Source organism: Xylocopa sonorina, chromosome 16 (genome assembly GCF_050948175.1).
Source record: "Xylocopa sonorina isolate GNS202 chromosome 16, iyXylSono1_principal, whole genome shotgun sequence".
In the NCBI taxonomy this organism is placed as follows: Eukaryota; Metazoa; Arthropoda; class Insecta; order Hymenoptera; family Apidae; genus Xylocopa; species Xylocopa sonorina.
The window spans coordinates 2,564,391-2,589,145 of record NC_135208.1 but is presented as its reverse complement, the minus strand read 5'-3'; the positions used below and the strand labels follow the sequence as shown (position 1 = coordinate 2,589,145).

Sequence of the window (24,755 nt, the reverse complement as noted above, 5' to 3'; positions counted from 1 at the left end):
TTTTTATTGATAATCTTGAACGATGGCTGGTCAAACGACGAAGAAGGAGCTCCTCGAGGAGACTCTTCATTACCATCCGGATGGTAGCGAGGAGGAAGTCGATAGAGAATGGGAGGAATTTTCCAGGCTGATGGCGAAACTACGGGAAAACCGTCGAAACAGGCCTCACAGGTATCCCCCCGTGGGCTCTGATTAAATTAGTTGCCTAATTAACACGTTCCCTGGCAGAGAGTATGCGCCACATGCTTAGCAGTTCTATTGTTCTGTTTTTGGTGTATGTTTTACAGTAATTAGATTACAAGAGAAAGTTTGACTATTTACAGAAATTAGAAAAATTAGACAATTTTACAGAAATTTAAAGAATTACAAAAATTAGACAATCTTACAGAAATTACAAGGAATACAGAAATTAAACAATCTTACAGAAATTTCAAAAATTACAAAAATTGGACAATTTTATAGGAATTACAAGAAACACAAAAATTAAACAATTTTACAGAAATTTCAAAAATTACAAAAGCTAGGCAATTTTACAGAAATTATGCAATAAACGCGAATTTTTATGGATTCAGCTTTCAGAGTTGAAGCTCTGAGCTTTAAAGCTTTTAGAATTGAAGCACTGAACTTTGAAGCTTTGAGAGTTGAAACTCTGAACTTAGTATTGAGCTCTAAAATTCAGAGATTTAGAGTTGAAAGCTTCAGTTCTCAGAGCTTCAACTTTCAAAGCCCAGAGATACAATTCTTAATGTTTTAAAGCTTTTAGAGTTGATGCTCTGAGTTTTGAAGCTTTGAGAGTCGAAGCGTTCAGCTTTGGAGCTTTGAAAGTTGAAGCTCTGAGCTTCGAAGCTTTGAAAGTTGAAGCTCTGAGCTTCGAAGCTTTGAGAGTTGAAGCTCTGAACTTAATATTAAGCTCTGAGATTCAGAGTTTCAGAGCTGAATGCTTCAGTTCTCAGAGCTTCAGTTTCCAAAGCCCAGAGATTTAATTCTTAAAGTTTTAAAGCTTTTAGAGTTGATGCTCTGAGTTTTGAAGCTTTGAGAGTCGAAGCGTTCAGCTTTGGAGCTTTGAAAGTTGAAGCTCTGAGCTTTGAAAGTTGAAGCTCTGAGCTTCGAAGCTTTGAAAGTTGAAGCTCTGAGCTTAATATTAAGCTCTGAGATTCAGAGTTTCAAGAGCTGAATGCTTCAGTTCTCAGAGCTTCAGTTTCCAAAGCCCAGAGATTTAATTCTTAAAGTTTCAAAGCTTTTAGAGTTGAAGCTCTCAGCTTTGGAGCTTTGAAAGTTGAAGCTCTGAGTTTCGAAGCTTTGAGAATTGAAGCTTTAAACTTAATATTGAGCTCTGAGATTCAAACTTTAATGATAATTTAAATTCTAGTTAATAGTTATCGAGAAAAGCAATCTGAGAAAATGTATCTAAGAAGAAATGAAATAAGCTCTAGAATACGTTATTCTTTTGTTTAACAGAAGATCTAATAGTTTAGCAGGACTGTACAATTTCATTTACCTCTTGAATTCACATTTTTCTGGAATACGATGAGATATTTGATTATTGCCAATTAGTGGTATATAGAAAATTGATTTTTACAAGTTCATATCATTCTTCTACACTTGTTGATTTAATACAGAAAAATTCAGGTATCTAGAACACACGAGAATGGCATAAACTATTTAAATTATTTTTCTTCAGATGTAAAATAAGGACAAAGACTTATTATTTTATTTTCTTTCTCATATTCTTGAGTATAATATATTAATAAAAAATATATTACCATTCAACGATGCCAATTAAGAGTTGCAAATATTTTGTGTCTCAAATTGCGACCTTTGAATTGAAAACTGAAGAAAATAAAGTCACAGAATTATCAAATTGCTTTGTATTAATTTCATATTAAATTATGAGACAAATGTGACTTAACTTGTCCATTAAAATTTAGAAAGAAGAACTCTATACGTATCTAAACAATTTCTGAACAATTACTTTGCTTCTTAACTTCTGTATGTGATGCTCGAGGATCTGTTCTTCCTCAAAATCTGTCTATTTCATTCTCCAACTGCATTATTTGCAATTCTTTTGTTAGATACGTACAAATTACCAAATTACTTGAATAAAGTATGAAAGAAACAAAGACTTAATCACATAACTTACGCATTAAAATATACAAACAAGAATCACAGATGTTATTAAATACTTAGCTTCTTAAGTTCTGTGTATTTTCTCACAGTTTCTTTCTGCAACTGGAATATTTCCAATTCATTCGTTACATACATACAAATTACTTGAATAAGATAACAAAAGAAAGAAAGACTTAACACACAACTTACGCATTAAAATTCGCAAACAAGAGTCGCACATTTTATTAAATCCTTAGCTTCTTAAGTTTTGTGTATCTTCTCGCAATTTCTATCTCTAAATGAAGTATCTGCAATTCATTTGTTAAATATGTACAAATTACACAATACAAAGACTTAACATACAACTTACGCATTAAAATACCCAAACAAGAACCACAAATGTTATTAAATACTTAGCTTCTTAAGTTCTGTGTATCTTCTCGCAATTTCTATCTCTAAATGAAGTATTTGCAATTCGTTTGTTAGATATATACAAATTATACAATACAAAGACTTAACACAACTAGATACTTACAAATTATACAATACAAAGACTAAACACAAATTATACAAAAAAGACTGAATACAAATTATAAAAAAAAAACTAAACACAACTAGTCTTAACAACTAGACAATACAAAGACTAAATACAGATTGTACAAAAAAGGCTAAATACAGCTACTTACGTACAAATTATACAATACAAAGACTTAATGCAACTAGATATGTCCAAATTATGCAATACAAAGACTTAACGCAACTAAATACGTACAAATTATACAATACAAAGACTTAACACAACTAAATACATACAAATTATACAATACAAAGACTTAACGCAACTAAATACATAGAAATTATACAATACGAAGACTTAACGCAACTAGATACGTACAAATCATACAATACAAGGACTTAATAGAACTAGATACATACAAATTATACAATACAAGGACTTAATAGAACTAGATACATACAAATTATACAATACAAGGACTTAATAGAACTAGATACATACAAATTATACAATACAAAGACTTAACAAACAACTTATACATTAAAATACCCAAACAAATATTAAATACTTAACTTCTTAAGTCCTGTGTATCTTCTCGCAGTTTCTATCTCTAACGAAAACATTTTACTTTTTCGCCAGACCCTCGCAAGCATTCTATCCATGCCCTCCGCCGAATGCGGACGAGGACCAGCAGGATTTCGATCCCTTCGATTACATAAACACTATCGTAAGCGATCCACGCTGAATTGTTGAACGTTTGTTTAAAAAGACGCATCGTGAGCCAGTTTAGCGTGCATGCATGGCCGACCAATGAGATTCTCAGCACGCAGACGCAACCTAACTTAACCTAACCTAACCTTGCCTAACCTTGTTCTCTCTTCGAGCGACCAGGCACGAATGCTTTATGCAGCGTACTTTTTTTTAAGTCCATATTACTCATTTAAAAAGATTTTTATTTACAAAACAAAGCATTCACTTAAAAACATTGCAGCATACTGTTTTTAAATCGATATTACTCATTTAAAAACGTTTGCATTTAAAAGCAAAGTATTTATTTGAAAACAAAGCATTTAATTAGAAACATTTCTATTCAAAAGCAAAGTATTTATTTGAAAACAATTTTATTTAAAAGCAAAGCATTAATTTAAAAACATTTTTATTCAAAAGCAAAGCATTCATTTAAAAATATTTTTATTTAAAAACAAAGCATTTCTTTGGAAACATTTTCATTTAAAAGCAAAGTATTTATTTAAAAACAATGCATTTAATTAAAAACATCTCTATTCAAAAGCAAAGCATTTATTTAAAAACATTTTTATTTAAAAACAAAGCATTTAATTAAAAACATCTCTATTCAAAAGCAAAGCATTTATTTGAAAACATTTTTATTTAAAAGCAAAGCATTAATTTAAAAACATTTTTATTCAAAAGCAAAGCATTCATTTAAAAATATTTTTATTTAAAAACAAAGCATTTCTTTGGAAACATTTTCATTTAAAAGCAAAGTATTTATTTAAAAACAATGCATTTAATTAAAAACATCTCTATTCAAAAGCAAAGCATTTATTTAAAAACATTTTTATTTAAAAGCAAAGCATTAATTTAAAAACATTTTTATTCAAAAGCAAAGCATTCATTTAAAAATATTTTTATTTAAAAACAAAGCATTTCTTTGGAAACATTTTCATTTAAAAGCAAAGTATTTATTTAAAAACAATGCATTTAATTAAAAACATCTCTATTCAAAAGCAAAGCATTTATTTAAAAACATTTTTATTTAAAAGCAAAGCATTAATTTAAAAACATTTTTATTCAAAAGCAAAGCATTCATTTAAAAATATTTTTATTTAAAAACAAAGCATTTCTTTGGAAACATTTTCATTTAAAAGCAAAGTATTTATTTAAAAACAATGCATTTAATTAAAAACATCTCTATTCAAAAGCAAAGCATTAATTTAAAAACATTTTTATTCAAAAGCAAAGCATTCATTTAAAAATATTTTTATTTAAAAACAAAGCATTTCTTTGGAAACATTTTCATTTAAAAGCAAAGCATTTCTTTGGAAACATTTTCATTTAAAAGCAAAGTATTTATTTAAAAACAATGCATTTAATTAAAAACATTTCTATTCAAAAGCAAAGCATTTGTTTGAAAACATTTTTATTTAAAAACAAAGCATTTAATTAAAAACATTTCTATTTAAAAGCAAAGCATTCATTTAAAAATATTTTTATTTAAAGGCAAAGCATTTCTTTGGAAACATTTTCATTTAAAAGCAAAGCATTTATTTAAAAACAAAGCATTCAATTAAGAACGTTTTGAGTCTGTTTCTTACTTAAAAAGATAAACAAGCACCTAGTTGTTTTCTGCTATCGAAATAATTAGTCGAAATAATTATCTTAAGTATAATAGTTTTAAATGTTTTCTCTTTCTTTCTTTTTTTTTTTTTGTGGAAATTTTGTAGGTTTTTGATGATAGTTTTGAGAAATTTGGGTTTCTTAGTGGTAAATAAGATTGCAAGTGTATGACGCGATTTTTGAAACTGATAGTTTTGTTTTAAATGATCTGATGGGTTTATTTCGAATTTAAAAGGCTAGCTTTGAAGGTTTAATTCGAAATAATTGTTTCAAAATGAAAGCTGTGTTGCAAAATTAATCCTACTTTTAAGAAAATCCAAGTTTCTCAGTCACAAAACGATTGCCATTAAATGGCGGGATTTTTCAAATGATCTAATAATTTTATTTCGAATTTAAAAGACCAGTTGAAGGTTTAAATTCGAAATAATTGTTTCAGAGTGAAAATTACATCGCAAAGTTAATATTATTCTTAAAGAAACTCAAGTTTCTAAATCGCAAAATGATTGCCAATAAACAGCGCGATTTTTGAAACGATCTAACAGTTTCGTTTCAAATTTAAAAGGCTAATAGAAGGTTTAATTCGAAATAATTATTTGAAAGTGAAAAATGAGTTGCAAAATTGATCCTACTTTAAAAAAAACGCAAGTTTCTCAGTCGCAAAGTAGTCACCAGTAAGTGGCGGGATTTTTAAAGTTTCACTTCAAATTTAAAACACTAATAAAGAGTCTAATTCAAAATAATAGTTTCAAAGTGGAAACTGGATTGAAAATGGGTAATATTGATACTATTTTAAAGAAACTCACTTGTTTCTTAATTGCAAAAGAGATTGCGAGTAAATGGCGGGAGTTTTGAATGATCTAACGGTTTCGTTTCGAATTTAAAATGAATTTAAACCTTTTAGGAGCAGATTTAGTTCAAAATAATTGTTTCAAAGTAAAAACTGGGTCACAAAATCGATCCTACTTTTAAAAAACCCAAGTTTCTCAGTCGCAAAGCGATCTTCAATAAATGGCGGGATTTTAAGAACAACTTAATAGTTTCTTTCCAAATTTAAGGCACAAATACAAACTACAATTGCAAATAATTATTTCAAAGTGAAAATTAGGTTTGAAGACTAATTTCTCAGCTAGAAAAGCGATCTCCAATAAATGGCGCGATTTTCAAACGATCCAACAGCCTCTTTTCGAATCTAGAAGACCAATCGAAGTTACAATTCGAAATAACTGTTTCAAAACAAAAACTAGCAATTATTGAAGCCTTCTACAGGGTTGACAATGCGATTTCGATCGATTATTGTATTTAATTAGGGAAAAAAATCGCGCAGAAGCGTCGCGTTCGAAATAAATAAAAATTTGGCGAGAAAGCCAGCTCGAACGCGATGCCATTGAACCAGTGCCGCGTAGATTTATAATTAAACCGCTGTTTGTCGCTGGCAGACGAATCCTAGACGACTTAGACTCAGTCTGCCAGTATTCCTGGCTCGTCTGCCAATGTAACCACTCTGTCCTTCCTTTGTTTCATTTTGTCAACGATTATTCAATAGAACAAATCGATCTGCGAAAGAGAAAACAAATTTTTTCGCTGCAAAATTGTCGCAGAAATTTTTTTTTTTCAAGATAAAACGAAATTAAATTGAGTTGGACCAATTTAGTTGGTTTTGTCTCTTTTCTTTTGGTTTGTTTGTTAATTTGCAATTTTTTTTCGTTTGTTTTGCATGATTCTTATGATAATTTAAGCGGTGACTCGAACTTTGAACGAGTGCCAAGTGGACGCTAGACTGCATTTTAAATAAACGCGAGAGTGGCTCGCAGTATGGGCGTTTTTGAGCACCTTTTCGTGGATTTCACTCGTTCTTTTGTTATAGAAACATGTTGTTTTTAGAAATAGGGAGCTTTCGATTGAGTATTTTATTTGAGAAAATTATTTTGTTAAAAAAGAAATTGAATACTGTATAGAATTGGCCTTTAAATTCACTCTTTCGCAAATTTAATTTGCACTTTTTTAATAGAAATTTATTCTTTTGAAATTAGAGCATTTGTAATTGAATATTTTATTTAAGAAAATAATTTTATTAAATATTGCATGGTATTGGCACTAGAGATCACTTTTTTTGCAAATTTAATTCGTTCTTTTGCAATAAAAATTTGTTCTTTTAAGAACAGAGTACTTCTAATTAAATATTTTATTTGAAAGAACAATTTTACTAAAAAAAAAACAGGATACTATACAGTATTGGGCCTTGAATTCCTTCTTTCGCAAATTTAATTAGTTCTTTTGCAAATCAAGTACTTCTACTCAACTATTTCATTCAGAAAAATGCCAAATGCAAGCTAAGTAATGAGAAATGAAGAAATTTACAGTACTGTACAATATTAGCCCTTAAATTCCCCATTTTGCAAGTTTAATTAATTCTTTTGCAAATCAGGTACTTCTACTTAACTATTTCATTCAGAAAATTGCCAAATGTACACCAATTAGTAAGAAATGAAAAAATTTACAATACTTTACAGTATTAACCCTTAATTTCCCCTTTTTGCAAATTTAATTCATTCAATTTCCCCAAATTTCGCCTGTTTACTCATCAATTATGAGAAAAAAGCCACGAATCCTATAAAATCCAGCTTACAATCCAATAGCATCTTAAATCGTGAATTACAACGTGAATGTCTCAAAAAATCAATGCAACATATTCTGTTCTCACAAACATTCAACAAAGATAATGCAAGTTTGCGAGTTGGGCATGAAAAACAGCCAGATAACCGCTTTTATTAACAGCATAAATCTTCTCTCTCTCTCTCTGAAAGTTATTTCGTGACATATCTGAACGCTTGCGGAAAAAAAAAAGAAACATTGTTGTCGCGCGAGCGTGCAAGAAGATTTGTTGCTTTATTTGTTCTCCTCGAAACACGCAACAGTGGTCAACAATGAAATTGCACCATTGCTCGTTGAAACGAAATCTCGTCGAATATCCACGTGCGTCGACCATCAGTGTTTTCTGTAACGCAAATCGAAGATAGTTATCAAACAATCCAAAACAATCATCTATAATTAACTAATTAGGATACTACGTACGTTATTACATTCGTAATGGCGTAATTGGTCCATAAATATCTGGTTCACGTAATTAAGACCATTATAAGAGCTTAAAAGTACATTTGAAGAACCTTAAATCCTACAATTATTATTGAAAGTACATTATAAATTTAAAAATACACTAAAAGAATCACCTTAAACCCTAAAATTATTATTAAAAATATATTATAAGACCTTAAAAGTACATTAAAGGAACCTTGAATCCTAAATTTATTATTGAAATTAAATTATAACCTTAAAAATACATTAAAGGAACCTTGAACCCTAAAATTATTATTAAAAATATAGTATAACCTTAAAAATACATTAAAAGAAGCTTAAACCCTAAAATTATTATTAAAAGTACATTATAACCTTAATAATACATTAAAAGAAGCTTAAATCCTAAATTTATTATTGAAAATATATTATAACCTTGAAAATGCATTAAAGGAACCATAAACCCTAAATTTATTATTGAAATTAAATTACGACCTTAAAAGTACATTAAAAGAACCTTAAACCCTAAATTTATTGCTGATAATACCTTGTAACCTTGAAAATACATTAAAAGAACCACCTTAAACCGTAAATTTATTACCAAAAATACAATTTGGTAGCAAATGGAGAACGGAAGTTGAAAGAACGCACGCGATCAGCTGCAATTGTCGCGCGCGTTTCCAATTTATGCCTGTTCAAGGATTCTGCGTGGAATCCGCGTTGGACCGCGCCTCAATTCCGCTCGATGTGTCTTCGCAAACGGAAAAGAGCACGCCGATCGTTGCCGCTTTTCTAAGCGTCGCCTTTATCCGCACGAATTGAGCGCTTAAGGACTCGTTACGTTTATGCGAGACGCGTGACCAGCATGCAAATATGTAACTTCACGTGACCGCAGGTTAGAGCGTGCACGCGCGCCTAGGTTCGACCTCTGCGGCGGTGCGCGCGCATACTGCGCGGGGCGCAGGCCGCAGGATGCGCGGGGCGCAAGACGCTGGATGCGCGCGCACACTGCGCGGGGTGCAGGCCGCAGGATGCGCGCGCATCGCTTTACTCTACTACTGTACATCGTTCCTTTATATATATGTAATTATTATCAATTTATTATATGTAATATATGTAATATTATTAATTGCAAATTAGTACAATGAAATAGTACTCATTTTGTACGTACATATATATAAGAATATTATATATAGTTTCGTATATATGCGAAATCTGTGTTATTTCATTGCACTATTTTTTTTGCAATTTTTTCGCAATTTTAATTTAATTAATGCAATGAAATACATATGTATAATTGTTGTAATATTATTGTTGTATGTACATATACATTATAATATTATACATGATTTTGTATACGCATTTATAAATTAAAATTGTAAGAAAATTGCAAAATAATTAATACAATATTATTTTAAATAATACTGATTTAATAACACTGATTTCGTATATACATATATAATAGTATTATATATAATTTCGTATACACATTTATGAATTAAAATTGCAAGAAAATTGCACTAATATTTTGCAATTTTTTTTGCAATTTTAATTTATATATGTATATACGAAATTATATATAGAATTATATGTACATGTATATATATACATAAATACATAAAATCTGTATTATTTTATTGCATTAATTTATTTCCAATTTTTCTTTTCAATTTTAATTTAATAAATGTAATGAAATAACACAAATTTTATATATGTATATATATATATCTACATATGTACGAAATTTGTGTTATTTCATTGCACTAATTTTTTTAATGATTCCAAACGAGTTTTCTTTTTATTATATTATACAGATATACTGTTATTTTATATATAAAAAATACATTAATAATTTGGTGATGATACTTGCATAGATAGTCCTGCGATCAACGAAGTTAAGGTGCGCTTGCTGTGACGCGGTTTGGGATGGGTGACCGCTTCGTAATTAGCGTTTTTTCCGTTTAATTCAGGTTATAACTGTTGGTTTTATCTAGTTAGTGTGATTATATAGCATTCTTTAATGCATATTTAATTTGTAATTACTTTACTACTATATGTTGGTTTTAATAAGTAGTTTTAATGAAGTATTATTACTATATTAGATCAAGTTGGTTGGCTATATAAATTAATAATACATTCGTATCGTATATTTGTAATAAATAACTATATCTGAGACTTTTACGACTTGCAATAACTCACGAAATTGCAACATTCTTAAAGTAAAGACCCCAACAATCGAAGGAGCAATAACAAGAAAAACAATAAACAAGAAGCAAAGTCCATTTGTTGATGAATGTGTACAAACAAATATATCGAATACGAATTTAAGAAATCATAAATCTTGCAAGATTACGAAATATAACCCATTAATTCTAATAATAAGCATTATATGAGAAGAATTTTCCAGTAGCAATTAAACGACGATGTAACGCGCGCGCGCTATGTTTGAATGTTTGAACGTTTGAAACACTCGCGCGCACTCTGCGCGCGCATCGATCCTCCCTACTGCGCGCGCACAGAATCTAACGCTTCGTTGCGTTGGTATTCCAACGATTCTAACGCAATGCGAGAAATTAATAGCTATGTAGGAATATATCTAAAAGATTAAAGGTCGCGTGCGCGATTTTAATTGAAATTTGAATAGCCATTCCCCACTGATTCCTCAATCGAACTGTTTGAAACAGTACTTTGGTACTTCGAGAGTTTAAATCGTTTAAACTCGACTGCAAAACCAGAGTTTCTTTTTCAAAAGAATTCTTAAACACTTTTACAAATTGTAAACCACATTTTTCGATAAAAATGACGTAAGAATCTTAAAAATAAGATTAATATTAAGTAAAGCGAGTTGAAAATAATTTGGCCTTGAAAAAATGATTTCTAAATATTCTCTACCCTCGATTAAATCAGAAAAATCATTCACGCGGAATTATCGCCGGCTCAGCTAAGATTAGACGATCAATCAGCTCGCAAATTAGTCGGTCAATTACTAAAATTAGTTTCGCGGCCGATTGCCCAGTGGAACTCGGTTGTTGACGCTAAATTCGCGCACAGGTTCGACTGTATTTCGAATCCACGACTTAAACAGCGTCTCCAGCTCGCTAGAAAACTAAAATACGATCGTTCTTCCTCTTCTTTGCCTCTAATTTCAAAATTAGCTTAGAAATCTCATTCTAGAGCCACAAAACTCAATTTTGTAAGACCAAACTCTACTCTACCATTTCTATTTGAATTTTCAAACTGCTTGAAATTGAGAAATATAATGTTTTAAATTCAAAATTGAGTCTTCTCGTCTAAAAACCATTTCTATTTTAATTTTCAAATTGCTTAAAATTGAAAAATATAAGTTTCTAAATTCAAAATTGAGTTTCCTCGCCTAAAAACCCATAAAAATGGCGGTTGGCGCGTAAATTCCAATTTCTACTCTACCATTTCTATTTTAATTTTCAAACTGCTTGAAATTAAAAACTGCAATGTTCTAAATTCAAAATTGGGGCTTCTCGCCTAAAAACCATTTCTATTTTAATTTTCAAACTGTTCAAAATTGAAAAATATAAGTATCTAAATTCAAAATTGAAGCTTTTTGCCTAAAAACCCATAAAAATGGCGTTTAGCGCGTAAACTCCAACACCTACTCTTACAACAGCAACGAAGATCTTAAACACTCTCGATTGCTCCCTCTCGAAACATTACAACGCTTTTTAGTGCATTTTTATATGTTTAGAAGATTATACGAGCGAGATAGCTGCATAGCCACGCGATCTTCGAAGTTAAGCTGCGACCGCCGCGTCACGAATCAGGATGGGTGACCACCCCTCAGCGTTTTTTAATGATCGACCTGTTCGCGAATCGCTCGAAGAGGCAACAATAATAAAACAGTCTTCTTCTCATGCACACACACACACTTAAATAATCGTAGCCGCGGAATTCTAGCAGCAAATTGCTAAAAGTTATTTCCGTCTTGTTTTCGCGATCCAACGAGTTTGCGAGCGTGTTCGATGCACGACGCGGACGAATAATTGCGAAACTTTGGTCGTGTGTTCGAAGAGACATGAAACGTGAATAATGGCACTCGAAACGGAACGGACAACGCGCTCCTCGCGTTTCTGGATCGAGAAAGACTAATCAACGATGGACGCTTAATGAACGATATGGACAACAATAGAGAAAGAGCCACGGTTTGCACCCAGACGACTGCTAAAAATACGGATTCTGTGTTCGTTGCCAAACACTCGACAAATATCACTGCTCTCTCAAGTTCGACTCGCTGGCGACGTTTTCAGTTGTCGCTCGAACGCAAATTCGAGTGCATCCTGACCGGAAGAACGCGTGTATTCTCTAAAAACGAACTCGAAAAACGTATTTACTTCTAAATCGAGTGGAATTTAAGAGATGTTACTGTTTAAAGTCGAATCTCCCGCCAGAAACTCGTCAAAACGTAACTCGATGTGTATATCGGGACCAGATGCGCAGCACGCATCGCAATACTCTTTTTTTAACGCGTTGCACGCGGTTTTGCGAGCCACAATGCGGACACCATCGCTCTGAGGCGATTATTTAAGATTCTCAGTGATGTGCAGGAAGCTGACGCAAATTAAAAGCCAACTTCGCGGTCCAACTTTGTCTTTGCATGAATAAAATTACGTTTTTCAGACTGTGACTGTAATTTTCAAACGTGGTAGATTACAGGCAGTCGAGAAAGCGATTGGTCTCGAGTAGAGAAGAGACTGAGATCGATCAGCTGATCAGATTCTGTTTATCAGCTGGTGAAAATGTGCGATCGGTTGCCAGTGGCGCGTAAAGCTTTCCTCTACTCAAGGAATGCCTCGTCCGTGACTTGATCGCGAAGGACAAGCTTCCAACTTCTCAGAGAAAACTTTCATCCAGCTTTCATGCCGGCTTTCGTCTTGAACAGAGCGTATTTCGTCTGTAACGATGAGTATCTCGTGAGTCGGGCTTTTCTCCTCGAGTTTGAATGTATCTTTGTCCCTGGTTTCGTTTTTCATTTTTGATCGAAGTTGTCGAACCTTGGCCACGCTTATAATTTTAATAATTTTAATAACTTTAGTAATTTTAGTAATTTTAATAATTTTAATAATTTTAATAATTTTAGTAATTTTAATAATTTTAGTAATTTTAATAATTTTAATAATTTCATCATTTTAATAATTTTGATAATTTTAATAATTTCAATAATTACAATAATTTTCATAATTTTGGTAATTTTCATAATTTTCATAATTTCAATAATTTTAATAACTCTAATAATTTTAGTAATTTTAATAATTTTAATAATTTTAATAATTTTAGTAATTTTAATAATTTTCATAATTTCATCATTTTAATAATTTCAGTAATTCTAATAATTTTCATAATTTTAATAATTTCAATAATTTTCATAATTTTCTTTGCGTACGATGAAAAATTATTTAATATTTTATTTTTATATATTATATTAAGCTATATTTTTCTCCTTCTTGAAACAAGAAAATAGATTTCTACTGCTTTTTTAGTGTGATTAGAGAATAGTAAGGTTGAAGAGTGCGTGGCTGTGCGATCGACGAAGTTAAGATGCGACCGTCGCGACACGAATTAAGATGGGTGACCGCTTGGTGTGTGTTTTAAAGCGTTTTTTCCGCTCCATTTGTGTTACAATCGTTAATTATCAATTGTGTAATACTCCTCAGGTGTGTATTTAATCGTTCAAAAGTGTTATCAGATTTGTTGAATGTTTGTAATTCGTTCAGCTTTTAATTAATAGAACTTCTTAAGTATCGATTATATCTGAATAAATGGATCAGTTTATAATATTATTCAATGCCTTGAATAATATTGTTGCGCTAATATTTGTGTTTAAAATATTTCTCGACTGTGTAAAATTCTTCTCGCCCTTTCTCTCACATGATTTATGACGATATTCATATTATAAATGAGTTAGTATTAATTATAATTCGCGATTAAAGGGATACACGAAATTCGAATTATGATAAGTAACATGACACAATCGTGGTTGAACGTTTGATCGACGATAAATCTCGCATAATCTCTTCATTATCATCAAGAAACACGAAATTGTCGTGAAACGATTCACGTAGATTGATAATATTCAATTATCGCTTAATAAAATCGCGGCTGATTGTTCTATCGCACTGATTTTCTTCTCCCAATTGATTGCTGAGAGATACGAACTGCTTGAGCATGAGAATACCTACTTTACCGACCTGCAAGTAAGAGGAGTGGACTTGCTAGCTGGTAAATAGTTTATTTGTTCGTAGAACTGGGATTTTTTTGAGTATTTGAAGCTTTTCTTTTCTGATTGATTGATGGTCTTTTCTGTATCAAATTATGTTTTTCTATGAATTAGGATTTATTGGAAGCATTGGTTCTCTTTAGATACTAAGCTATGGAACTTTAGAAGCGATATTGCATGGAAGTTTAAGAATTTTTATTGTAGGGATCTTTAGAAACTCATATTGCAGAGAAGTTTAGAAGCTTTAGAACTATAGAACCATAGAACTTAGAACCATAGAACTTAGAACTATAGAACTTAGAACTATAGAAACCTCTATTGCAGAGCACTTTAAAACCCATATTGCAGAGAACCTTAAAGCCTATGGAACTTTAGAATCCATAGAACTCTGGAATACACATTGCAGGGAACTTAAAAGCCATATTGCAGAGAACTTTAGGACTCTAAAAGTCGTATTGCAGAGAAGTTTAGAGACCATGGAACTTTAGAATCTATAGAACTTTAGAAATCATATTATAAACAACTTTAGAACCTATATTGCTGAAAACTTTAGAACCTATGGAACTTCACAAATTATATTGTAGAGAACTTTAGAAATCCCTATTGCAGAGCACTTTAGAATCCATATTGCGGAGGACCTTAGAAGAACCTATATTGCAAACAACCTTAGAGCCCATGGAACTTTAGAGTCCACGTTGCAGAAAACTTGAAACCAATATTGCAGAAAACTTTATTTGTATTTCGAAAAAGTTTAGAAACCCACATTGCAGAGAACTTTAGAACCCACAAAACTTGAAACACCCATATTGCAAACACGAAACTCACCTTGCAAAGAACTTTAGAAGAATCCCTCCAACTTTAAAAACCCACATCACAAAAACTAAGAATTTGAGACGCCCATATTGCAAAGATGAAACCCACATTGCGGAGAACTTTAAAAACCCACATCACAAAAACCTTTAAACCCCAATTACAAAGAACATCAGCGATCCACAGAACCAATCTCGCAAGAGAAGACCTGCATCGTGTTCTCTCAAGGCATTTACCGTCCCCAAAAGAAATTTAGAACCCATATTGTAGCGAACTTAGCCCATGAAGAGAGCTTTAGAGCCCAAAAGAGCTATTTAAACACCAACTAAAAGAAATCATGCCTGATTTATTAGATGTATGGTCGCTACACCAAGGACCTGGGTGAGTACGCGAAAGAGGAGGCACGTAAGCTCAAGTACCACGAGAAGGCTCGCAGGAAGTACGACACCAGAGCAGAGGACCTGCGAAAGTCTCGCAGAGGACCGCTTTGCAGGAAACTGCTTGCGTTATTGGCCTTCGCTTGGAAGCACACTGGAGCCAGACTTGGCGAGGATTGGGTCTTCTTGGCTCTGCTGGGTGTCATCATGGCCTTGATCAGCTATGCTATGGATCGTGGCATCTCCATGTGCAATAACGGTCAGTTCAATCCTTCTTGAAACTCTGTTTCACTGATTCTGTGCCTCGTTAACTGTCTTTCTTATTCCACCAGCCAGGATATGGCTTTATCAGGACCTGACGCACCATCCAGCACTCCAATACCTGGCCTGGGTCTCGCTGCCTGTCTGCCTCATCCTGTTCAGTGCTGGCTTCGTGCACATTGTCGCACCACAGAGCATAGGCTCTGGCATTCCTGAGATGAAGACTATTCTGCGTGGCGTGGCGTTGAAGGAGTATCTGACCTTTCGTACTCTGATTGCGAAGGTAGATTGGAGTTACTGAAGGCTTGTTGTGTTGTTTGGTTGAGTATCGGTGGGTTGGGTATTGGGTTTTTGGGCCGTGGAGGGTTCAGACATTTGTATCGGAGAGAAGTTTGGGATTTATGTTGTTCAGCAGTTTGGAAACTGTATTGTAGAGAATTTTGGAAACTATGGAAGCTTAGGAAGGTATATTGGAGAGAGATTTAGAATTTGAATTGTGGGGATTTTTGAAAAATTATATTGTAGAGAAGTTTCGAAGTTGCGTTGCAGAGAATTTTAGGATTTCTGTTGTAGAGGACTTTAGAAGCTATATTGTAGAGAATTTTGGAACCTACGGAAGCTTGGAAATCCATATTCTGGAGAAGTTTAAAGCCCATATTCTGAAGATCTTTAGAAACCTATATTGTAGAGAACTTTAGAACTCATATTACAGAGAACTTTGCAACCTTAGAACCCTGAAAGCTCCAAAAGCCCACATCCCAAACAATTCTAAAACCCACACAACAAAAAACCTCATAAACCACATCGCAAACAACAATCTCATCAAGCTCTAACATCCAACAGGTAATAGGTTTAACCGCCACGCTGGGCTCAGGACTGCCCCTGGGCAAAGAAGGCCCCTTCGTCCACATCGCCAGCATCGTAGCCACTCTGCTATCCAAATTAGTCACCAGCTTTCAAGGGATCTACGAGAACGAAAGCAGGAACTGCGAAATGCTGGCAGCCGCCTGTGCAGTCGGTGTCGCCTCCTGCTTCGCAGCCCCAATTGGAGGAGTACTGTTCAGCATCGAAGTAACCACTGTCTACTTCGCTGTGCGCAACTACTGGCGAGGGTTCTTCACAGCTGTTTGCGGCGCCACAATGTTCCGTCTGCTTGCTATCTGGTTCCAACGGGAGGAGACGATCACAGCAATGTTCGCCACTAATTTCACCATGGATTTCCCCTTCGACCCTCAAGAGTTATTCGTTTTTGCTCTGATTGGAGTTGGCAGCGGGCTCGTTGGAGCTTTTTATGTCTGGCTGCACAGGCAGTACGTGATTTTCATGAGGAAGAATAAGAGTATGAACAGCTTCCTGCAGAAAAAGTGAGGGGAACTTTGTTTACCATTGTGGAATTGCGATGAGAAGTGGAAAAGTGCAGTAGCGACATCTGTTTTTATTTGACGTTAGGGTAATTGGGTCTTTCTTGTTTTCAATTTCAGAGTCCTGGTTTTTGCAAGAGTTCTTTGTAGATTTTGTGACCAGTAGAGGAGTCTCTGAGGAGTTGTTTGCTTCTGTTTTGCTCGATGGAGGGTTCATTCGGGTTCTTTTTATGTTTGTTTCTTTTATATATCTTAGCTTCAAGATTGTACTTAAGTTAAGTGTCTTAACTTGAAGGTTGAACTTACTCAAGTTAAATATTTCAACTTAAACTTACGTCAAATGTCTGAAGTTCAATCAAGAACTTAAGTTAAATATCTTTAAAGGTTCGACTTTAATTAAATACCTTTAGTTAAAGACAGAACTTGACTTAAGTATCTTAATTTAAAGTTAGAGATTAAATTAGATATCTCAACTTAAACTTAAGTCAAATATCTTATCTTAAAGATTGGATGTAAGTTAAATATTTTAGCTTGAAGATTGAACTTAAATGTCTCAAGTTAAAGATTGAACTTATATTAAATATTTTAACGCAAAGACTGAACTTAAGTTAATTAGTTTAACTTATTATACCTAACTGAAGTCGAATCCTTAAAAATATTCGACTTAACTAACTTCAATCTTTAAATTAAATATCCTGACTTAAAAATTATACCAAATATCTTAACTTAAACTTTAAGTTACATATTTATTTATCATTATTTGAGTTAAAGTACTTAAATCAAAGATTAAAATCCATATCACAGAAAAGAATTATTTTCTTCATACTTGCAGACTCTTCCATTGTCTGTTCCAAGAAAAAGTAGAAATAATTTGAAAATATCTGCAGATCTTTCAAAAATATTGTTCAAATTCCATAAAACACACTCTAATCTTTCATTTAGATACAATTATGTTCGCATTTTCCAAAGAATATCACAGAAAAGAATTCTTTTCCTCATACTTACAGACTCTTCCATTGTCTGTTCCAAGAAAAAGTAGAAATAATTTGAAAATATCTGCAGATCTTTCAAAAATATTGTTCAAATTCCATAAAACACACTCTAATCTTTCATTTAGATACAATTATGTTCGCATTTTCCAAAGAATATCACAGAAAAGAATTCTTTTCCTCATACTTACAGACTCTTCCATTGTCTGTTCCAAGAAAAAGTAGAAATAATTTGAAAATATCTGCAGATCTTTCAAAAATATTGTTCAAATTCCATAAAACACACTCTAATCTTTCATTTAGATACAATTATGTTCGCATTTTCCAAAGAATATCACAGAAAAGAATTCTTTTCCTCATACTTGCAGACTCTTCCATTGTCTGTTCCAAGAAAAAGTAGAAATAATTTGAAAATATCTGCAGATCTTTCAAAAATATTGTTCAAATTCCATAAAACACACTCTAATCTTTCATTTCGATTCAATTATGTTCGCATTTTGCGAAGGATCGCAAAGATATCGCCAGATTCAACTATAAACCTGCACTGCCAAAATGCTTACACTTTGCAAGACCCATTTAATCAAATTTCTCAAAATCAAAGACTTTCTCTCTCTTAAAAACAATCTTATCAACTACAAAATTCAATAATTAAACCCAGCATAGTCAAAATAAACCAAAAACCTTCATTTCTTCAAAATAAAGACTCCAAAATTGATCTACAAAGGAACATTTAGCCAGAAATTGCAACAAACTCAAGAATTCCAAATTGTACTTCAAAATAAAGACTCCAAAATTGATTTACAAAGGAACATTTAACCAGAAATTGCAAAAAACTCAAGAATTCCATATTGTACTTCAAAATAAAGTCTCCAAAATTGATTTACAAAGGAACATATAGCTAAAAATTGCAAAAAACTCAAGAATTCCAAATTGTACTTCAAAATAAAGTCTCCAAAATTGATCTACAAAGGAACATTTAGCCAGAAATTGCAACAAACTCAAGAATTCCATATTATACAGAGCATAAACAAAGAAAGACCCTTTATATTAATTATTAAATAAAAACAGAAGGTGCTGCATTTCCTCCACAGTCTTTAAAAACAATCTTTTCATTAATAAAATCAACGTTAAATGATTTCAGCCGCTTCTTGTACCCTGGAATCGTCTCTCTGCTGGTCTCTTCGGTGTCCTTTCCTCTTGGATTAGGCCAATTCATGGCTGGCGACTTGAACACACACGACCAGGTCTACGGACTGTTCACGAACTTCACTTGGACCAAAGAAGAACTCGGTGTGGAGGAGATGAACATAGTTAAACACTGGTCCACCGCGTACACTGATGTGTTCATCGGTTTGCTCGGCTTTGGAGCATTCACAGTAAAGCGAAATTATTAATTTATGACTCTTGATAACCGCAAGTTTCTCAATTCTCTAATGAAATTAGAGTTAATAGATAATCGTCAGAAGAAGTTGAGAGAAAAAGGGTGAAGCGTAACGAAAGAATTTGGATTTTCAGTTCATCTTCTCCATAATAAGCTCCACGGTTCCTGTGCCATCGGGGATCTTCATTCCAGTGTTCAAAATTGGTGCAGCGTTGGGCAGAGCTGTGGGCGAAGCGATGGCTCTGTGGTTTCCCAATGGTGTTCGTTATGGTGGTATCATAACGCCAATTGTGCCAGGTAATTTGGTGATTGTACGTCTTTTGGAGGGAGTGTTGAGGAAGGTGGAGTTTGAGGAGGGTATGTACATCGTTGGAACATTGTTGGAACAGCTGCGTTTTGTTTTTTAGGATTTGTGTTGCGGAGAAGTTTAGAAGTTACGTTACAGAGAATTTTGAGACTTGTATTGCAGACTTCTATAGAAGAGTCTAGAATCTATATTGTGGAGAATTTTAGAAGCCATGGAACCTTAGAAATTTATATTGTAGAAAGCTTTAGAATATTTGTTTAGGGATGTTTAGAAACCTATATTGCAAAGAAGTTTAGAACTTCTGTTGAAAAGAATTTTAGGATTTATGTTATAGAGTACTCTAGAAATTATATTCTACAGAATTTTAGAAACTTATATTGCAGAGAGAGTTAGAATCTGTAATGTAGAGATCTTTAGAAATTCATATTGCAAAGAAGTTTAGAACCTCTGCTACAAAGAATTTTAGGATTTATGTTGCAGAGGACTCTAGAACCTATATTGTGGAGAATTTTAGAACCTATGGGACTTTAGAAACCCATATTACAGAGAACTTTATATCCCATGGAACTTTAAAAACATATATTGTAGAGAAATTTCATTTATCTCAAATTGAACAAAGTTGATTTCATTCTATATAAATTAAAGATCATTAACTTAAAGATTGAAAGTAAGTTAAATATTTTAACTTGAAGAGTTGAACTTAAATTTGAAAGAGAATAATGCTCCAAGAAGATCATTACAGCATCATTTTCTTATATTGCTCAATGGAAAACTTTCTGTTTTATACTATTTTAAATCAGCTTCGCATAATTCTTTGTCTCAATGAATATTCATTACTCTTCTCTGCATCTCCGTAAACCCTTTCTGACCCCTATTAGTCGCCTCTTACGACAAGCAGGGGATACTGTGGGTGTATTCTGTTCCCCACCGCACAGGGACTCAAATCAACTTAACTTAAAGATTGAAACCCATATTATAAAGAAACTTTAAAACCCATATTATAAAGAAATTTAGAACCCATGGAACTTTAAGTGAGTTTTAACTTGAGTTACATGTCTTAACTTGAAGATTGAACTTAAGTTAAGTATTTCAGCTTTAATACTGAACCTACTTAAGTTAAATATCTCTAATTATTCGACTTCAGTTAAGTTTCTTCAGTTAAAGATTAAGCTAAATATCTTAATTTAAAGTTTGAGTTAGACACCATATCTCAGAGATTGAACTGAAGTTAAATATTTCAATTTAAACGTTGAACTTGGGTAACATATCTTAACTCAAAGATTGAAATTAACTTAGGTATCTCAACTTAAAGATTAAGCCAAACACCTCAACTTTAATTTGGGATATTTAACTTCAATTTAATCTCTGAATATGATATGTAACTTAAAGTTTAAGTTGAGGTGTTGATTGAAATAGAACTTGAATCTTATATCTCAACTCGAAGATTGAAATTAACTTAAGTATCTCAACTCGAAGATTGGCCTTAACTCAAGCATATCAACTTAAAGATTAAGCCAAGCACCTCAACTTAAACTTTAAGTTACACATCAAGATTGAATTGAAGTTAAATATCTCTAATTAAAGATAGAACTTGAGTCATATATCTCAACTCAAAGATTGAAATTTACTTAAGAATCTCAACTTAAAGATTTATCCAAAGACCTTAACTTAAACTTAAAGTTAACTCAAAGATTGACCTTAAAGTCAATCTTCGTAAAGTCAAACTTAAGTATCTCAACTCAAAGATTGACCTTAACTCAAGCATCTCAACTTAAAGATTAATCCAAAAACTACAGCTTAAACTTTAAGTTAACTCAAAGATTGACCTTAAAGCCAATCTTTGTGAAGTCTGAAGAGAAACTTAAGTATCTCAACTTAAATATTAATCCAAAAACCTCAACTTAAACCCAAAGTTAACTCAAAGCTTGACCTTAAAGCCAATCTTTGTAAAGTCTGAAGAGAAACTCAAGTATCTGAACTTAAAGATCAAGTCAGATCAAACCAACCACCTAAACTCATCTCTAAATCCCCCTTTCTATCTCAAAACTGAATCTCAATCACCCCAACTGGTTCCACACTTCCAGGAGGCTACGCGACAGTAGGAGCAGCCGCGTTTTCCGGGGCAGTGACGCACACCATCTCAGTAAGCGTGATAGTATTCGAGATGACCGGCCAAATCACGCACATCGTCCCAATAATGATCGCAGTGCTGATCAGCAACGCGATCGCAGCTCTACTTCAGCCCAGCATATACGACAGCATCATCCTGATCAAGAAACTGCCCTATCTGCCAGATCTGCTGCCTTCGAGCTCAGGTAAAAGCCTCAACGCACTCTCAATTCTCTCAAAAAGAAAGCGTTCTCTGTTCTCTTCTCTCATAAAACAGAGACTGCTTTCTTAGCAACCCAATAACTTCATCCTCGCTAAAGCGCACTCTCTGATTGCCCTTAACAAGCTTATCGATTGGACATTCGCAAAGAGGTAACTGAGCGTCTCATTAAAACTGAAACTGTTGCTTGAGCGTTGGAATCGTTGCAGGGATGTACAACGTGTACGTAGAGGACTTCATGGTGAGAGACGTCAAGTACATCTGGCATGGAATCACGTATCAGAAGCTGAAGGAGATACTGAAGGAGAACCGCAAGCTTAGAGGGTTCCCTTTGGTGGACAATCCTGACTCAATGATCCTTCTTGGGTCCATTCAGAGGCTGGAGCTGATCAAGTTGATCGAGAAGCATATTGGGAGGGAGAGGAGGCTGCAGGTGGGTTTTGCGAAGCTTTACGTTGGGGATGAGGCTTCCTGAAGCAAACGGAGAGCAACGCTGCTGTGATTTAAGCCAGCTGCGGTCTACGAAAGCGAATGTTCCTTGGTTTCCATCTTGTTCTTCATCGTAGGTTGCTCAGAAGTGGCACAAGGAGGCGGAAGAGAGAGCCAGAGAGGAAATGGAGCGCCAGTTGAAGGACCAGGAGAGAACCAGGAGGCCTTCGAGGTTCGAAGTGATCCCAGCTCCAGATATTCTGAAGATGCAGAGGCAAAGCGTTAATGATCTTTCGATGTCTCCAAATGGCGCTGCTCCTGATCATGTGAGTCATTTGTAGACACGTACAGGGCTTGTCTACGTCTGTGCGCAGAAGATTTATCATACGACTTCTTCTTTTACCTTTAATCTTGTCTGTTTGGTAGCATACGTACCATTCGCCAGTGTTTGGCTCGCAGCCAAAGAAGTCTATCTTGAAGAAGACCAATTCCTTCACGCTGAAGGGCTTCAGCCCACTGGTCAGCCCTGCAGCTACGCCTTACACCACTGTTACTGGAGCTGAGAGCAGGTACTGCATTCGTATTGCATTCGAGTCTGAAAGAGAGCAGCGTAGAGACTCGTAGAAGGAATTAGTGTTGCTTTCAGCTCTCGCAAGGCTTTGTCTTCATCGAAGAAGCTTTCGCAAGCTACCGCAGAGACTTTTACTAAGAATCTAGCTTCTTCTTGAAAGTAATCCTTTCGCAGAGGTCAGAAGAGCTGCGAAAGCACTTTTAGCTGTTTTCTAACTGGCAATTCCATTTCCAGGATACGCTTGGCGTTCGAGGCGATCTTTCGCAAGTCAGCCACCCTGCAGGATGTGGATCCGGACCCAGAGATGGGCGCAGGGAACAACACAAGGCGAGACAGCCAAGAAATACCAGCTCACACTCCGATGCTGGCGCCAAGCCCAGCCACTTCGAAGAAGGTGCAACTGGTAAAGTTTCGCATGCTTATATCCCTTTCAGCTGTTCGCAAGCCCCTCGAATAAGACGAGAAGTAATCTCTGGTTCTGATCAGCCTCGTGAAAGGGTAATAGATATGTCAGCAGAGGACCAGAAGCGATGGGAGGAGAGCGAGATGTCCCTCGAAGTGGACTTCTCCAGGTGCCACATAGATCCTGCGCCATTCCAGCTGGTCGAGCGGACATCACTGCTCAAGGTGCACAGCCTGTTCAGCATGGTTGGAGTGAACCACGCCTATGTGACTGCGATTGGCAGGCTGGTGGGAGTCGTTGGGCTCAAGGAGGTTCGTCTGATGTTCGCAAGCCCCATTCGCTACCCTCTCAGCCTTCGTTTCCTTCCTACGCCCTCCTGTTCGCTCTCAGTACTCATCGAAGGGATGAAACTAGCTCTGATCTTCAAAGTTTCTTTGGGATTGCTGGTCGTCTACTTGCGAAGGGACTTTGGCTTCGCTAGAGATGTAGAAAAGCATAGGAGTTGGCTGTGAGACGAAGTTATTCGGTAGATCGAGCTGCGTAAAGATGTTTCAGTCTAGTTTGATGTTAAACTTAGAGTTTCTTTTGTAATTTCTGGTTCGATAAGTCGTTCTAATATTATGCTTGCAGAATTCTAGCGCTGTGGTTCGTAGAGATCAGAAACGAATGCTCTGCGAACATCTGGTTAATTTAAAGGGACTCTAATCTAGAATTGAACTCAGCGTTTGTGTAATTTCTGGTTCGCTCATCAAATACTCGTCATTCTGAAATAAAAATCAAAGCGCAATGGTTCGTAGAGATCAGAATCCCAGCTTTCGAGTGAATCTTCCTCAATTCTCTTGAGTACACCTTCCAAATAAACTAAACTACCATCATCGTAGCGAACCAAGCAATATTCTACTAATAGAATGAAGGCGCAGTGGTTCGTAGAGACCAAAATCCTAGCTTTCGACTGAATCTATCCAGTGCGCCACCCAAAAAAACAAAACTACCATCATCATAGCGACTCAAACAATCTCAGAGCACTAATACTGTCTTTTTCTTGTAGCTGAGGAAGGCGATAGAGGACGCAAACTCAGGCATCTTGCCCATGCACCAAGAATCGCACATCGCGGCCTCCACGTCGAGCATCTCGAAGAGCGAGGCGGACACGGAGAGCAAGAACGCGAGCACGATGAACTCGATCGCCTCTGTGGAGTGCGAGAAGATCGATAAAGTCTAGAGGAGGACCGCAATT

The 24,755-nt window shown here is 34.5% G+C and overlaps 1 protein-coding gene across 1 annotated transcript; it reads left to right on the top strand.

Annotated features, from left to right (window-relative positions):
* On the top strand, window positions 1-24,755 carry Clc-a (chloride channel protein 2). Its single transcript, XM_076907398.1, has 14 exons — window positions 1-171; window positions 3,263-3,350; window positions 15,464-15,746; window positions 15,820-16,031; window positions 16,592-17,112; window positions 19,240-19,474; window positions 19,614-19,776; window positions 21,871-22,101; window positions 22,325-22,548; window positions 22,682-22,870; window positions 22,971-23,113; window positions 23,350-23,518; window positions 23,602-23,829; window positions 24,567-24,755. Exons 1-14 carry the CDS (start codon window positions 23-25, stop codon window positions 24,738-24,740), a joined length of 3,009 nt encoding a protein of 1,002 aa, XP_076763513.1. The 5' UTR covers window positions 1-22; the 3' UTR covers window positions 24,741-24,755.